Source organism: Corvus cornix, chromosome 1, assembly GCF_000738735.6.
Source record: "Corvus cornix cornix isolate S_Up_H32 chromosome 1, ASM73873v5, whole genome shotgun sequence".
Taxonomy (NCBI): Eukaryota; Metazoa; Chordata; class Aves; order Passeriformes; family Corvidae; genus Corvus; species Corvus cornix.
In genome coordinates, this window is record NC_046332.1 from 34,046,732 (window position 1) to 34,064,366 (window position 17,635).

Below are 17,635 nucleotides of genomic sequence, written 5' to 3' on the forward strand. Positions count from 1 at the left end.
AAATATTTAAAATCACACTTGCAAGCAAATTAATGTATTTCAAATCTTCTTTTTAATATTGTTTTGAATTATATTTATCTTCATATTTTAAAAACTCCAGTTAAAGTAAAGCAATTGAATGAGATGTTGAATTCCCTTCGTTTGTTTTTTCAAGGAAATTCTTAATTTAATTCACTCCAAAATCAGCTTAAGCAGTTTTTGAAATGGTAGTATTTAAAGTGGAGCCCCTGTGGGTAGTGGTATAAATAAATACAGATATTAGCATTAATTCCACTTGGGATATCTTTTGTTTTTTATCCTTTTCATGCTCTTTTGGGACTTTTCTGTATACACTTTCTTCCTCATAACAAGTAATATATATTCCACATCCTACTAATGAGGACCAAATACTGATTTTTGATATATCCTGGGAAAAATGCCAGCAAACAAAACAAACAAGTACATGACAAGATAGAAATGTCAGCTATAGAGTCACTTTAAGAATTCACGTTTGAAGGAAATGGCTACCCTTTTTTTTCTTTGGTATATTTTAAAATAAATTCAAAGAAGAAACATGGCAATGGAACTTTTGCAATTCCAGATTTATAGCATACAGAAAAGAGGCTCCAGGTTTTTTGTGTAGATCTGCAAATATGTGCCATTTATGGTCTGTTCCAAGCCAGTGTGTTTTATGTAAAAGTACTACTGAAAATCTGAAGCGCTCTGAAGCTGGAACAAGGAACAGAAATGGGTCCAGAATACTTAAGCATATGAGGCCAGCTAGTATAGCTTGGCAATGTATTGCTAAAGTGCAGGTGTTGAAATTATTTTACAGGCAGGTCAACTCTGGGAGCATGCAGGGAGTTGTCAGAAGGCATGCACGGGTGTTGGGAAATGCAGACATCTGACCTATTTCCAGGTGAGAGCAGAACAGTTGCAAATGAGCTGCACTGATGTGAGAAAATTAGTGAGGTGGGAGGGACTCGAGAACTGCTAATTTTCATGTGATTAGCATAATAACTGAAACGCTTTGAAATTTTGGTACAACGATAGAATAATCTTCACTTGGAAACATTGGCTCCAACAGAGTGCTTCAGAAGCTTTGAGAATAGATTTTTTCCTGTTAATGTATTTCAGCGAGTCTTATTCATCAAGTTTTTTAAGACATAAATTTTTGCTGAATTGCTTTGTAAGTACAATGTAATAAGAAATGAAGGAAACATTTTCACCGTGGTTCCATGACACTTATTAGTTGGAAAGTTCAAGAAGACAAGGTGTTAAGATCCTATACTCCTAGCCATTTCACTATTCTAATGGTATTTTTAAAAAAGTGAGGACAGTCAGTACAAAAGTGAGATATCATCTTACATTTGTTCAGACAACTAATGTGCATCTTGTAACACCAGTTAATCACTTGTAAAAGAAAGTCTTCAAAACATTTTCTGCTGACACATGTAAGCATTACTTTGGTGATTAGAAAAGCTAATAGGGACATAATTTAATAAGCTAATAAAGCTGAAAAATATCTCTGAGAACGTGGATCCATAGGGCCAAAGCATTACTGGCAAATGGGATTTTCTTAATGCTATGTTCAGCTTTCAAAACTACAGATACGATGATAGAATGGCTTGTATTGAAAGGGATCATCATGATTATTCAGCATATGAAACTAGTAAAAGGGTGTTGAAGAAAATTTTTTTTATATTTTGGTTTCCAAAAAAATATTTTTAAAGTAATCATAGAATGATGGAATCTTAGAATGAGTGAATGGTTGGGTTTGAAGGGACATTGAAGATCATCTTTTTCCACCCCCCCTGCCATGGGCAGAGACATCTTGCAATAGACCAGGTTACTCAGAGCCCCATCCAACCTGGCCTTGAGCACTTCCAGGGATGGAGCATCCACAGCTTCTCTGGGGAACTTGTACAAGTGCCTCACAACCTTCCCAGTAATGAATTTCTTCCCAGTTTGTAATCTAAATGTCTAATCTAGTTGTATGTTCACAAGTTGTGGCAATTCCCACACAGGCAGTTTTCACTTTGGTTTAGTCAGGTAGCATTTAGGAGAAAGTCACCACACCAAAAACTAAACACACCTCCCAAGGGAAAGCACACATCCACTCAAGATCTGAGTGCCAGAGGAACTTTTGAGTGAGGTTTTCCAGTGCCAATATCTCAGCTTTTGTGTAGTTAGTTACAAGCCCCATTAAAGGGCAGCCCACCCCTTCCGGAGCAGCAGAGATGAGATGAATCACTCAAAACAGTACATTTTCCTTGCTGTGGATAGGCATTCACACAATTGTGATTAATGTTGCCAGAACTTGGCTCATGCAGAGATGTTTTATAAATAGTAAAATGTGTTTTTCCCACTCTATACATGATAGTTTATGTGAATAATGTTTTATATATATAGCACTGACTTTTAGATCTGTGATCAACTGCAACAAAGGTCAACAAGTGAAAGTCATGCTTACTTTCTCATTCTCAAGATAAAAATGAGCTGTAGCTCTCAGTTTGGTTCCCAGGAAGCATTTCTCTTCCTCAGCAGAAAATCACAGCTCCAGACTCAACAAATTGTTTTCCTTGGTATTATCAGCTGAGTAGCAGAGGATTGACAGAAAATCCAGAGTGACTCATGTTTTTTTGTAGAGGTGGTTTATGCAGAGAAAACGATGTTATTTTTACAAGAAAACTTATATTTTTTTGGAGTTTGGATTGTTAGTTCATCAGAAAACAGATAGAGATATGGGTCTTTGGCTATCCATCTAGAAGTTAGCTAAGCACTAAAAAGATAGAAAATGAGTAATATCTTTAAATAGGCTATATTTCCAGATGGATGTTGCAGATTTGGCCCACTGCACATATAAAGTTCTGGAAAATATTTATTTTTATAATCAATCAATCCATTTGTTGGGTCAGGACTTAAAAAACCCTCTCTGCCTAATAATAAAACTGCTGTGTCTAGACCAAGCTATTTGCTTGGGATTGTCTGAGTTTTGTTTTGGGTATCATTTTAAGATAATGTCTTTCATTTCAAAGTTAAGAGTGCCTCATGATTGCCTTATGATCTGGGCTGAATCTAATTTTAACCTGGTTGGGTTTTGCTTTGTCCTGATTTTCTAATAATTAAGAACACAGAAAATGTACCATGACATTGTTATTCAGATGACAGTCATTTATCCAGCCTTCCTGAAAGCTAGCTGTTAGGACCAAAGGAACCTAGATTTTATTTTCTTCATGTTAGTTTATACAAGAAATTTACTTTCTTCAGCCAAAAACATAAATTAAAAAGAAAGTTGTTACTTTATCTAGACTTTTTCAAATAGGAATTCTTATTGAGCACAGGAGGGATTTAACCTTTTAATTAAGCTGGTGTTATCACGAAGAGGGATGGCTTTGAACACTGATAAGGTCAGTCTGCCAGAAAGAAATTTGTTATTTCCTCAGAGATAATATTACTAACTTCTAAAGTTTTCAACCTTCTCCTTTGCCTTCCCCTGCTCTTTGCAACTGCAAACCCACCAAAAACAATCAGAAAGGTGCAAAATACAGTAGAATTCAGCACGAAGATAAGCAGACACAATTGTGACACACAAAAGTAGTTTCCAACAGAAAATAAGGTGATAACTTTCAAAAGCAATGAAGTTTGAGGTTCTCCAGGTTAACACATGTAGAGTTTTGCTTTTCATGGACTGGTAGTACATTTCCATCTAATTCCATCTAAATAAGTCTTCTATGCCACATATTATAAATTTGTATTTTTATAGCACTTTTCAGCTCTAAAGAACTTTTTAGACATTACTAACCCTGCCAACTATACACCATAACATGATGCAAAATAAATGTCTGATCACTTTCTACAGCTACCGTGAAGGAGGCTGCAGTGAGGTGTGGGTCATCTCTTCTTCCCAGTAACAAGGGACAAGACTAGAGGAAATAGCCTCAAGTTGCTCCAGGGGAGGTTTAGATCAGATATTAGGAGAAAATTCTTCACTGGAAGGGTGGTCAGGCATTGGAAAAGGCTGCCAAGTGAAGTGGTGGAATCACCATCCCTGGGAGTGTTCAAAAGGCACGTGAATGTGACAGGCAGGGGTATGCTTTAGTGGTGGACTTGGCAGTGCTGGGTTAGTGGTTGGACTTGAACACAGAGGTCTTTCACAACCTTAATGATTCTATGATTCTGCAATTGAAGCATGGACTCTAATCTATGTTTGCAGAGACTAAAAGCTCAGTTGGCTTATTTAAAATATGAGTGCTCAAAGCACTTAAAATATATGCCTGTTCTTCCAACATGACTGTGGAAGGAGATCCCTAAACAACAATAGCCCCAACAGAGAATCACTGTCTTCATCCATCAGGGAAAGTGCTGGTTGACTCCCACACTTAAGCTCAAACGTGAAAAATGCTTCCATATCCAAGTAAGACAAAGGGAAATAGTAGACGCCTAGGTCTAAAAGCAGTTCTACAGATAGTAGAAATCTGTGCATATATCCCTTGCTTTCCTGCAATTTTGCTTTGCTACCTGGAGTTCTATTCTCCATGACCCACTCGCTGCCTTGGTTCAGGCTAAGGATCTCCTTATGGCACTTGAAAAACTGAGGAAAGCTGTGCTGACAGGCTCCCTTGGCACTTCAGAAAATGCAAGTGTAATATCTCTGTTAGTTTATTTTTAAATAGAATAAATAAAAATGATGACAGGATGTTCCCTCCTAATTTCAGGTAAAGTATGGCCCAAGGAGTGGTAAATTCATCAGAGGTGTAAACCCAAGCAGTTTTCCCATTACACTGAGCTCAGTGTACCTGAGGTTTACTGGGGTACTCCAGTTTAATGGGGTACTCCCTTGCTGCCCAGCCCCTGACCTGGTACACTTTTGTCCTGATGTGTCACCATCAGATCATTGAGCTGAAAGAGCTTCCCCCGGAACCATAAACTCCTTAGATCAGGAACTAGGTTGCTGTGGAGATGAAATGTGGAAATACAGGTTTTTACAATAGCCTCAGTAAAGCAAATATTCCCTTGTTAATGCAATATCTTTGTTTCTCTGTGTTGTTTACAATGACAGCTATTTTGCCTGCTTGTGCACTAACCAGGGCTTATTAAAGTATCTGAAAATGTAGATTATTTTACCACAATTATGCTGTACTGAAAGGCTGTGGAAGGATTAAGACCCAAAGGCCCAAAGCTGTTTTTTCAATAAGTGCCCTGCTACTGAAATGTTTAACTCAACCCTTATGAGTGTCAAGCACATGCAAGTGCACCTGACAAAAATGTGTTTTGCTGGCCTATTGAACATCTAGTTAAAATGGACTAAATCCATCTTTCTCTTGGTAAAAATTCATAGCTTTTCAAAGAGGGAACTGATAAGAAGAATATTTGAAACTTGTAATAACTTGTTCAGCTCCAACATAAATTGGTTTGTAGAAAATGTTATCTTCAGAACTAATGGTCTAGGATCATCAGGGTGACAACAGTGAAATTGTCAGGTTTATGTACACAAAGCATTTGTATTTTTATTTAAGAAGAGTCAGTTTTCCAAAAATACTGAAAAGTACTTATCTCTATACCTTCTTCACACTGGAAGAAGCAGGAATGCTATTAAAATTTGTGAGGTATTTTTATGTGTGTATACATTGTGTTCAAAGAACTGTTAAAGGATGGCAGGGTGATAAAGGTAACTGCTCAGATTTAGGAAATGCAAGAATTGAGATGGTCTAAGCAACTTTATTGCAGGCCCTCTGTGGCCATATATTGTAATGTAGTATTGTAATATGCATCAACTCTAATACATTTTTAATTACATGGTTACTTTTCTTTTCATGGGCTTTCTGCTTCTCTCAGTCACGTGGAGTGGTACTTCACATGGCACTTTACATTCAACATATGTCTTCATCCATTATTTAATGCAAAGAGTGCCAAGTGCTCCATTATTAATTTTTTCATTGGTTTTCCTCTTACACTGAGGGGACCTTATCAATGTATGTAAGTGCCTGAAGGAAGGGTGTGAAGAGGAGGGAGCCAGGCTCTGCTCGCTAGTGCCAAACAGCGGGACAAGAGGCAACAGGCAGAAATGAGGAAGAACTTCTTTAGTGTGCAGGTGACTGAGGGCACAGGATTCCATGGTATTTCTTCTGTACAAAGTCCAGCTCTCACTGATTTCAGCTGAAGCTGCTGATGCTCAGCTCTTCTGCAAAAAATGGCCATCCGTGGCTTGCAGGACATTTTAAAGTGAGGAATATCTCAGTTCTACGCCTGTGGAAAGTTGTTTTGTGAAAAGCCTAGCATTGCATGAGAGTTCTGTGGTAACATCAAGAATAGAAGCAGTTATCTACAATAGCATTCACCTGTCTTAGCCTGAGAGCATCCTTTTGCCTCGTAGAGCAAAATAATTTTGGCAGAATCCCCCTAATTCTGTGAAAAATGATACTGGAATCCCACAGACACATAATTCCTGTGTGAAGACAGGGGAGAGGGTTTCAGCTGCAGCATGCAAATGGCCTGCTGTATCACGTGCTGCTGGACTAAATTAAAATACATATTTTTGGTACCAAAAGCACAAGAGGGGCAAGCCATTTGTTCTGTGGTTTTTTTAATTGTTTCTCTTTTATCCTTTGCTTCAGGCAATGCGAATCCATAATTTATTTATTACACTCCATGATTACTTTGTACTCTTCTGATGTAAACCTAAGGTGTCTGTTTTGCCAGGCTGCATTCCCACGACAGCCTTATTGGCAGAGAAACTGAGACACGGCAACTGATGGCATTTCCCAGCTCTGCCTCCCCAACCACTCAGTAGTAACCTCAGCACAGCTCCCCCATGCCAGAAGCTGCTCTTTAGGGCAGGCAAGGGGTGGAAAAGGAGAATTTGTGAGGCTCCGTGCTGGGGAGCTGCAGCAGCAGATATAGAGGGATCAATGGGGATGTGCATCTAGGGCTGCATGGGGAGCTGCAGGGGAAAACAAAGGAGACATGGAGGCATGAAATCTCCTACAGCAAATGGGGGAACATGGACATATCAGAAAAAAAATACTTTGAGTGGAATAGTTGAACACTATAAAAAGGAGTGAGCAAGTGATGTTATTGCAGGACAGAGGGATAGAGAAAGGCTACTGCCTGATGCTGATAAATGGTACAGTTTCACCCACGTCTTTCCTTTGCTCCCCTTAGATAAAAAATCAGTATTAGCTGTTTTTTCTTTTTTTCTTGTTACTGATTTTTATAGTCTGCAGCCACATTCACCATTTAATCCAAGCAAAGCCACCCTCTTAGAATGTCTTTTTGTATATTGGCACTTCAAGTTGAAAATCTATTTTAAATTATTGGATAGCAAGTAGCAGCCTCCAGAGGAATAAACTGATGCTGTTAACAGGTCCAAAATGTGATGCAGCATATGGAGCTGAATACCTCATGGTACAGATTTGCATGCAGGCGGTTTTAATTAGGATTTAGAATTCCTGGAGGAATGCAGCATTCTGGGCTAGTCTCAATCTTGTCAATACATAGTGGTTTTCTTCATTCTAAAGCTCACAAAAACTGATAGGTTCTTACTTGCTTATAATTTTTTGATACTTTCATGAACTGTTAAAACTTCCCTCCATCTGCCAGCTTTATGTATGATCACTGCTTTTTTATGTATACTTGCTATAAAAGATTGCTGTCTTTTTCTATTTTTTAAATAATTTTATATCAGGTCAGTTCAAAATAAGAATCGTTTGAAGTTTTATGACATTGCATAAATACTTTTTTTTCCCCTACAACACATCATAGTTCAAAGTGAGAGTATGCTTTAACTCGATGGTTACTCTGCCATCTTGTGAGGAAAAGGTGCAACTACCTCCAGCTGATAAAAGGAAGAGGTACTTTGGCTAATGTCCATCTCACTTCTTCTTCTTCATCATGAAAAGGAAAATTATTTAGGGTTTCAAAAAATAAGATTAGGAGAATACTGTAAAACGTATTTGTTCCACTGCATTATACTTGCTTTTTTTCCCCCTTTTTTTTTTTTCTTTTTTTTTTTCTTTTTTTTTTCTTTTTAACTGAGTATATATTTCCTGCTTTGGGCAAAAACCTGGTGCTTTCAATAAACTGAGATAAGAAATTATACTTTTTTTTTCTCCCTCCTAAAAAAACCCCCAAAACTTCTTGTTGTACTAAATGGAAAATCTATGCAAATTCTCAGTATTCAGCACTGATAATGTTCTTTCTGTGAACTAATTTGGCTCTTAGAGGAAACCTCTTGTCTTCTAAAATTCACTGTGTCTCTCTGAGATAGCACACTGTAAATTACCCAAAGCACAGCTAGCTATTACACTGAGAGAGAGAAAAACCTAATTCCTGACCTTAGAAAGACCGCTTTACCCTGGAACATTTGTGAGGAAAAAAACCAAACCAAAAAAGTAAAAATAAATTACAGTGGCATCAGCAAACATCAGCCTTATGTTTAAATAATAATTAATGTTGCTATCAAAGTCGGTGTAGGTGCACTAGATCTTGGACTTAGAAAAGCAGACTGGAAAAATCTCCTCAGTTCTACTACTGTTTAATGAACTGATTCTCTCTGTGACCTTGAGTGAGTTGCTGTATTTCTGTGCCTAATTTTACCCACCTTTAGATGATGCACATCAACAGGATGTTATCAGACTTGACTACCACTTGTAAAGCTCTTTGGGCTTCTTAGATGGAAGGTATTGCTGTGATATAGTGACAATCTTGTTGGAAATCTACTTGATAAGCAAAAGAGCAAGTCACTCACAATAAGTATAATTATTCAATGATTTAAGCTTCCTAATCTACTTCCACAGTCTTGGCAAGCAGATTGTGATTTCTTCCATTTTATGTAATGAGAAGAGTATTTTTTTTCCCTCTTTTTACTCTATAGATTGATTGCAAATATTCAGAATTCAAGCTGTGTTGCTCATTTGCAATCAGTTGGATGAGTAATATTATTTCTGCTCATGATTGGATGAATGCCCAATGACTTGTGTGTGCAAATTGTAAAGTTTGTTTTCCGAAGATGCTCATTGGTATGACATTGAAATTTGCTGCCTTTGGAGAGCAGTGACAGTAAAATTCAACACATTGAAGACCAAAGAAAATACTGAGCACCAAAGTAAGACAAGGTGACATTAACATTTTTTAATGGGACTTTACATATTACTCATTTGTTTAAATGGACCAATTCCATTATGGTTTTAGTTTTTGTTGGCTGCTAATACTGAGAACAAATGACAGAATCCTAGAATGGTTTGAGTTGGAAGAGACCTTATAGATCATCTACTTCCAATTCCCCCATCATGGGCAGGGATACTTTCCACTAGAGCAGGTTGCTCAGAGCCCCATCCAGTCTGGCCTTGAGCACTTCCAGGGATATGGCATCCATAACCTCTCTCAGCAAATCCAGGGTATTGAACCCTGGACCTAATCTCATGCAGAAGGTGGGTGTCGCTTGCCCTGTTCAATGGTAGCTCCCATGTCCAGGTTCCAGCAAATGCCCAGCAATGGGGCTAAACTACTTGGGAGCTGCAAAGCAGCTCAAATTCTGGTTTGAGAGAAAAGACAAGTGAGTGAGACTGAAGAAGAAGGTAGTGTTGGAACCCAGTTGCATACCTTGCTTATTTCCAGATTCAATGGGACAACTGGATCGGTAAGAGGTCGTTGTCTCACGTGGGAAATTTCCTGCAGAAATTCCTTTCCCTTTGGTCTCAGTGTTAAATGGTTTATATGAAGACTCACAGCGTGTAAGGAGCAGAAGCCTGGCCCCTCCTTAGGAGGACTGTAAAACAGAAATTGTATTCAAGACTCAAAATGCTGATGTGTAAGAGCTAAAACTGGTAGTATTGCTGTTGTTTCCCAAGACAAAATGTAATATACTGGTCACTGGCTAGCACACTGGCTTTGAGAGCGATTGGGAGCAGGATCCACCCATGAATGGGTCTCAGAGTATGTGGTGGCACTTTTTTCCATTGTTGTAGCTGTATCTACTTTAAAGTTTTGGCTGAGTGAAAAGCAATGTTGCTTTTTTGCTCGTGCGTCTCTTGACATGTCATGTTTTCTAGTAGGTCAGGATTCTCCGTAGACCAGGATTCACTTGCTGCTCGTTTCACAGAATGTTGTAGAGCCTGTCACTCCTGTACCACACTTAGCTCCCTCCTTTGGCAGCCCTCCTATAGCAAGCAGCAGGAATGTGTGATGTATTGGAGTGTGGTCCAGCCAAAGAGCTGTGTAGAGAATGGGACATGTGCTTTTGAATGACACCTCCAGCTGGGCCACATTCAGCAGCTGAGGTCAATTTGATCTGATATAAAATGAAATGCTCTATTTGTATTTTCCACAAACTGATGGCAACAACAAAAAGGAAAAGTAAACAACAAACTTTTGTAAAAATTACCAGTTCCCTTTGGCCCAGAACTGAATGACAGATTCCCAGCTATCTTGATTCACTGACAATCTGTCAAAGGTAGGTTGTAAGAACATCTGCATTTTCATACCAATGCAATAGTCTGGCTATTGTAACTTGAGAACTGCCTTCGTTGAAATTTAAGGTTTTTGACTATTACCTCCTGCTGGATTCGTGTCTTCAGTTCTGTCTAGCTGACATCTCTTTGGCAATCACAGCCTTAGAAATGCTCCTTTAGACAGTATGATGTGAGTAGCAGTGATGCTGTAATAATCTCACATTGTAGAGAGAATGATCTCTTATAAAAAGGCATGTTCATATTTAAAATTCACAGCAGCGCACTCCACGCCCCCATTATAGGTAATTACAGAGGATTTTAAATATCTGATGCTAGTTGGCAGTGTACAATACCCTGTCAGCAGCAGGCACTGATTTGTAATTTAATTATCATAAGACATCCACCTGTTCTTTTGTCAAGTGAAGAGTAGCAGTTCCGTGCAATCATGCTTTTCCCTCCAGAAATTTGAATTAATCCTTAGAGAAAGGTTTCTAGAGAAATGGTTTTTTTTTTTTTCAAGGACATTTGCAGGACCCCATCAGAGCAGGGTGATGGAGACGAATGAGGCATTTCTGCAGGAGAGTCTTTACTCTGGTTTGGTATTTTCAGCCTTACCACTGGATTTTTGCTGTGTCAAGCTGTTCTGGTTCACAGCTGAAAGCATTTCAACGAAGAGATGCAGTGGGAGGAAAGATGTATGAAAATCAATGAGTTTGGTGCTAAGAACATGAGGCAAACCCATAGCAGGACTGACCCAGAAATGCTCTATGCTCATACTTTGTGAAGAAGGAGAAGGCTGGGCTTGGGATGGGAAGGAGACAAGGACAAATAGAAAAGTGGAAGTCTGTTCTGTAAACTTTTCAGTTTATGGCACATGAACATGGATATTACTGAAGTTGTCCTGGGAATGTACAGTTACTGGATAAATAGATCAATTCAAATTATAAAGCAAGTCTATCAGTGGAGATCCACACAAGTGTTCTGCTCTTTGGGATCACGGGGCTCAGGGTGAATCAATTTCCTCTGGGCTTTGGCTTCTGTTTATGCAACACTACACTGCAGTGCGGTGATGGGGAAAGGAGTTACTGATGATCAAAGAGATGTTCTCTTGTTAAGGCCACATCACACTGCTTCTGGCAGTGCAAAACTGCAAAAATGATCTGGACAGAATAGCATATCTATTTTGTTGTATATATTTGTATGTATATATAATCACAGAATGAATCATAGACTCATAAAATGGTTTGGGTTGGAAGGGACCTTAAAGATTCAACCCCCCTGCAAGGGCAGGGATGACATCCACTAAATTAGATTGCCTAGGGCCCCATCCAACCTGGGCTTGAACATCCCTTCCAAGGATGGGGTATCCACAACCTGCTATGGAGGTTCATCCCTGTTCCAATGCTTCATCACACTGAGGAAAAAATTTCTTCCTAAAATCTAATCTAAACCTCTTCCAATTTAAAACCATTCCCCCTTATCGTGTCACTACATGCCTATGTAAAAATGCCCTCTCCCTCCGTTATATAAACCGCCTTAAAATACTGAAAGGTCTCACCCTGAAACCTTCTCTTCTCCAGGTTGAACAGGCTCTTTCAGCCTGTCTTCATGGGAGAGGTGCTCCATTCCTCTGATCATACTTGTAGCCCTCTTCTGGACCTGCTCTGACAGGTACAGAGGAGGGAATGTCTTTCTTGTGCTGAGGACCCCAGAGCTGGATGCAGTGCCCCGGGTGGGGTGCCACAAGATCAGAGTACAGGGTGAGAATCATCTCCCTTGACCTCCTGGCCATTCCTCTTTTGATGCAGCCCAGGACGAGGTTGGCTTTCTGGGCTGTGCATTCACTGTTGGCTTATGTCCAGCTTATCATCCACAAGGACCTCCAAGTCCTACTTTGCAGTGCAGCTCTCAATCCTTATAGTGGGAGGGACTCCACTCCTCCCACATGCAGCCAGAAGATCAGGAACTTGAGAGAAGTGGGAAGCCTATATATATTTATGTATAAATTTTTGTATCTGCAAAAGTGTTGTCAGCAGGACCAGGGCAGTGATTGTCCCCCTGTACTCAGCACTGGTGAGGCCACATCTCAAACCCTGTGTTCAGTTTTGGATCCCTCACTACAAGAAGGACATTGAGGGGCTGGAGCATGACCAGAGAAGGTCAACTGAGCCAGAGACGTGTCTGGAGCACAAGTCCTGTGAGGAGTGGCTGGGGAAGGTGGGGGTGTTTAGCCTGGAGAAAAGGAGGCTCAGGGAGTACCTTATCATTCTCTACAACTCCCTGAAAGGAGGGTATAGCAAGGTTGGGGTTGGTCTCTTTCCCAAATAACAGCTGATAGGACGAGAGGAAACAACCTCAAGTTGTGCCAGGAGAGATTTAGATTGTACCTTAGGAAAAAAATCGTCACTGAAAGGGCTATCAAGCGTTGGAACAGGCTGCCCAGGGAAGTGGTTGAGTCACCATCCCTGGAGATATTTCAAAGTCATGTGTATGTGGCACTTGGGCACTTGGGTACATGGTTTAGTGGTGGACTTGGCAGTGCTGGGTTGGATGGTTGGACTCAATAACCTTAAAGATCCTTTCCAACCTGGAATGTACTGTATTCTATGATAGAGCTTCTTATGGCTTCTGTCACTGCTGTCTTGTCTCCTTAGAAAGTAGTCACTGGACATTTCCATTTTCCCCATTCCTGAGTTAATGAGATGACTGGTATTCTGCTCTTATTTCTCCTAATTACATTTTAGCAAATGACTCACTTTAAAGAGGATGTTTTGGAGTAGTTGTCTTTTTAGAAAGAGTATTCACTCGATTAAAAAAATAATTGATTGCTTGTGGCTTAAATGATCTGTGTGCCAAGCCTTAAATGTGATATTGGCTGGACTACTATCTATTAGACTGATGGCTTCTTGCTCAAATAATATTTGGCTGGTGCCAGTCATTTCATATACTCATTAATTATGTTATCTGAAAAGTGAATATGTGAAGGCTGCAGGCATATCCCAGAAAAGAAGAAGAGAATAAATCATGTCACATGTGTATTCTGAAAATAATTGGCAACTGCTGAAACATTTCCATACATAAGACTGAAGGCAGGAATACACTGGGGTGGTTTCCTTTGGAGGGATGAGTAAATGAAAAAACACTCCATAGCTGAGTGGTCAAAGTGAAGTGGACGAGCAGCAGAGAGCTCTGCTGCATGGAGAGGTCTGCTTTGGGATGTTCTTGTGATTGTACCTGGACTTCAGATTTATTTTGCTTATATGGCCATCCAAATAAATCTTAGGCTTTTATCCAGCAGCCCCCTGCTCAGGACGCAGCTGAGGGGATGGCACCTTTTTACAAAGCATTCTAGCTGGAGGACAGATCAGGTCATTAAACTTAATTTTTAGGGTTATATTCCTTGTTGTTACAAGCTTCATTTGGGATCTTCTCTCCTTTATCTCATGTTGCCTCTCTATGGAGAAGAAGGGTATAACCCCATTAATGCTCAGGGTAAGGATAGAACTTTACTGCAGGGGAATCTTCTGCTGGACTGTGGCTCTGTGGAAGTGTGTGTGCTCTCCAGCAGCAGAGTACTGCCAAGTGGAAAATAACTCAAATATTTTGCAGAGAAGGGCTATAGAACTGCAATTATTAACACAGGGATGTGAAATGTGATCTGACACTACAGCTTAGCTGATCAACGTCTCTTTTTTTTCATTTTCAGTGTGTCATTTCTAAGGTCTATTTGATGGTGAAAGTTTGGTGTATCAGTGACATATACCACATTTCTCTCTTTGATAAAATGTTTAAAAAATAATGACTCAGTCTCTCCACAATCATAGGAAATCTGATGATTATTGTCTACTGTATCATATTTTGTTATTCCATAATTATATTAAAATATAGGAATTACCTCCTAAAAGCTTATTTGTTCTTCCTTGATGTTTTCTTCCTCTAGAAATATCGTTATCAAGATGAGGATGCTCCACATGACCATACTTTGCCTCGTTTAACCCATGAAGTGAGAGGCCCAGAGCTTGTTCATGTGTCGGAGAAGAACTTGTCTCAAATAGAGAATGTCCATGGATACGTTTTACAGTCGCACATTTCTCCTTTGAAGGTAGGATCGATACTACTCATGGCTTTAGTCCTCAAGTACAAGAAAACACATAGCATGAAATGCCTGGGAAACTTACTTTGTTGCACAAACAGACAAGCTGCTTTCTGAAACCTATCATTGCATATTGACTGTCCTGTGATGGGTTTTTAAGGCTCACTGTAGTGGAACAGGTGATAGTTTAGTTGACAGAGCTTTATGTAGACATGTGAGGATTTGCTTGAGTAAAAATAATTCCTGGCAAATGAGCCTGTTTTTTCTGTACATTGTGAAAGGAATAATGCAGGTTCTCAGCCTCAATATCACGGTGATTTTGAAATGGCAGACTTCCCTTCCTGATTATCCTTGTTCAGAACTTGAAAAAAAAAAATACTGTAAATGTAACCATCTGATGGAATCCTAGTTTTTTCATCTCTCAGAAAGATTTATCAAAGTCACAAGTTATGTCTGAAAAGGGAGCTCATTTGCCTCTATTCATATCCTTGTCGCTCAAGCACTTGCAGTTTTCTGCGGGTTTTGATGCAATTCAGAGTTCTGTAGAGATATCTTTCTGTTAACTAAGGCAACTATTTATAAAATATAGAAGCTTTAGCTGTATGTGTGTCTGGTGTCCTCTGATATATCTTGTTGGGCAAAAATGTTTCTCTTCCTGGTGAACCTGTATAATAACCAAAAAGAAATCCATTCCTGAAAATTTACATTTGCCCTTTTATAAGAATGCAATGGTTTGAAAATATTCCTAGAGCTTCTCTTGTGGAAGGAGCATAGACGCAGTGATTAGCATGATGGGTTTTCTATTTTAGTTTCTACTGGGCCTGGGAAGAGGGGAAAAAAAAATAATGTTCTTTGCTAGAGGTGGTGATGTTCTGGGTAATGGTTTTATTCCAGCAATTAACTAAGCAGCAAACAAGGCAGATGGGCTTTGCTCCTTCTGGTGCTCAGAGCCTGTGAAATGGGCACTGCTTGCCTAGCACAGTGTTTACAGTGTGGTTACAAGTGAAAGGAAATGTTTATTATTAAAGATTGATGTGAATACAGCTGGTGTTCATTGAGCCTTTGTGGAATAGCCATGTGAACGAATCTTTGTCCTCTGCTCTTTTTGGTCCTGTGCTTAGTTTGTGTGATGCTTGTCTTTTCAGGTTTTAGCAGTTTTCTGGGTTACTACCTAACCTCTACTGCAGAAGCCAACAGTACTAAGCAGTGATAGATCATATTGTGCTGAGGTATCACTTCAGTTATTTGGAAGGGACTACCTCCATGAGGCCTCTGTGTAGAATCAGGAGACAATCACAGACCAAGCAACTTCTGGTCGGGGAAGGAAACACCCCTGTTCCTCTAGGACTCCTTGAGTATTATGACTACAGTGGTGTTTCTTATTCATGAAGGTCAAAACCAGACATTATTCTTCACATTTGGAGACTTTCAATTAAGGCTACATAATCCAAGCTGAGGATGTAGCAATGATGCCAAAAAGCTTGTTGTGAAGTGAGGTCTAGGGTATCCCCAGACATACACAAATGCCTTGAAACAGCTCCCAGTTTATTTGCTCTTGTAACAGGACAAAGTTTTTGTCTGCTGCTATTTTCTAAGTGATGCTGGGAGAGGGGCTCTATAGTATTTCCTCTTGTAAAGTCTCCTGCAAGTTCTCTCCTCAGCCTGAGGATTTTTGTCTTTGACTCTGTCCCTTTCCCTTCTTTTCTTCAGATTCAGTGTCTTATATTTGTCACTTAATACTATCTCATGCCTGCCATTTAATCTAAATTTAGCTATCTGTCTCTTCAAATGGCTTTGAAGTTCCTGCTTCCTTTCCCCTGCTATGTCCCAACTTTTAACCTTCAGTAGAGAATTAGCTCAGGAGGCTGAAGGAGATCTTCTGCTAGAGCTCATGGCATTGTGTTGCCCTTCCTGTCTGAAACACCTGCTTTGGATTCACTTTTACTCTTAGCAGTTAACTGAAAGACCTGTTCAGAAGTTTTGGTCACAGAGATTTCCACATAGTTGAGAAATAGCATTCCGAATACTCCAAAATCTATTCAGAATCGGTTATTGTGTTGAATTGCAGACTTTCCAACCTGTAGCCTGATATCCTTAAGTATTCTGCCATCTTCTCAGCTGTATTGTGTGAACATAGCTGCACCGAATAATGGTGAAATCTGAGGCACACTGCCTCTCAACCCATAGCACACCTTCCTAGGGGAATGTAAAATACTGGATTCTTAAAGATTAACTGGAAAATAATGCCTGCAGTTTAAATATTTCATTGACTCACATGAGAAGTGGAACTTCTTGAATCCTGCTCTGAGGATAAATAACAAGTACTGGGGTCCAAATGCTGTCAGGTAACTTCTTAGGAGTGAGTAGACACTGGCAGTCGCAGGAGGATAATGCTGTCAGGAAACTCCACCAAGAGCTGTTTGCACTGGGAAGATTGACTCATTCTGCCTCAGTTTTCTGGTTACAGGTCAGAGCATTTGATGCAAAAGGAAAACGTGTGTACTTGAAGGTCAGGAGTCTGCTTGTACCAGGTGCTGAGGAATGCATTTGGTGCTGGTTCTGGTGCTGGGAGTGTGATTGTCAGAGTCTGTGAATGGTCAGACTGAGAAGTTTCCTTAACACCAAGCCAGGGATCACATCATATCCTGTGTGTCATTAGGACGGTCCATCTGACCACTCACCAAGGCCAGCAAGCATATTGGCTGCCTGGCTGGGTGGGGTTAAGTCACTGCCAGGCTGCATTTCACTGCCTCAATTTCTCCATTGGGACTGCAGCACCACAGTGCACCTCTCCAGAAAGTTTTGAAGCAGTCTTTTGTGTTTAGTGGCTGCATGTTTAGTGGCTGCATGATGCCCTGACGACAGAATGATTACCCAATATTTGTTTTGAAATAATATCATAAAAGGAAAATATTTGAGCATAAAAATAATCTAGGTAAGATTCTTTCGAACCAGAATGTTGTCCCAAGACAAAGCCACATGTCAATCCTAATCACATCACTTTTCCTAAGTGACTTGACTTTGGCAGAAAAAGAGTTGCTTGTTTCCATACATTTTTGTTCATTTGGAAAGAAATCTGCAAAGATCATACAATTACAAAACTTCCCTTTGG

At 39.8% G+C, this 17,635-nt stretch overlaps 1 protein-coding gene across 21 annotated transcripts in view; it reads left to right on the forward strand.

Moving 5' to 3' along the window:
• Positions 1-17,635, forward strand: part of DLG2 (discs large MAGUK scaffold protein 2) — a 1,001,253-nt gene that overhangs the window by 448,071 nt on the left and 535,547 nt on the right. For all 21 annotated transcript variants that reach the window (XM_039562448.1, XM_039562454.1, XM_039562457.1 and 18 more), the window contains one exon: positions 14,371-14,532. In XM_039562448.1, coding sequence (XP_039418382.1) covers positions 14,371-14,532 — 162 coding nt within the window. The remainder of the gene's footprint in view (positions 1-14,370; positions 14,533-17,635) is intronic.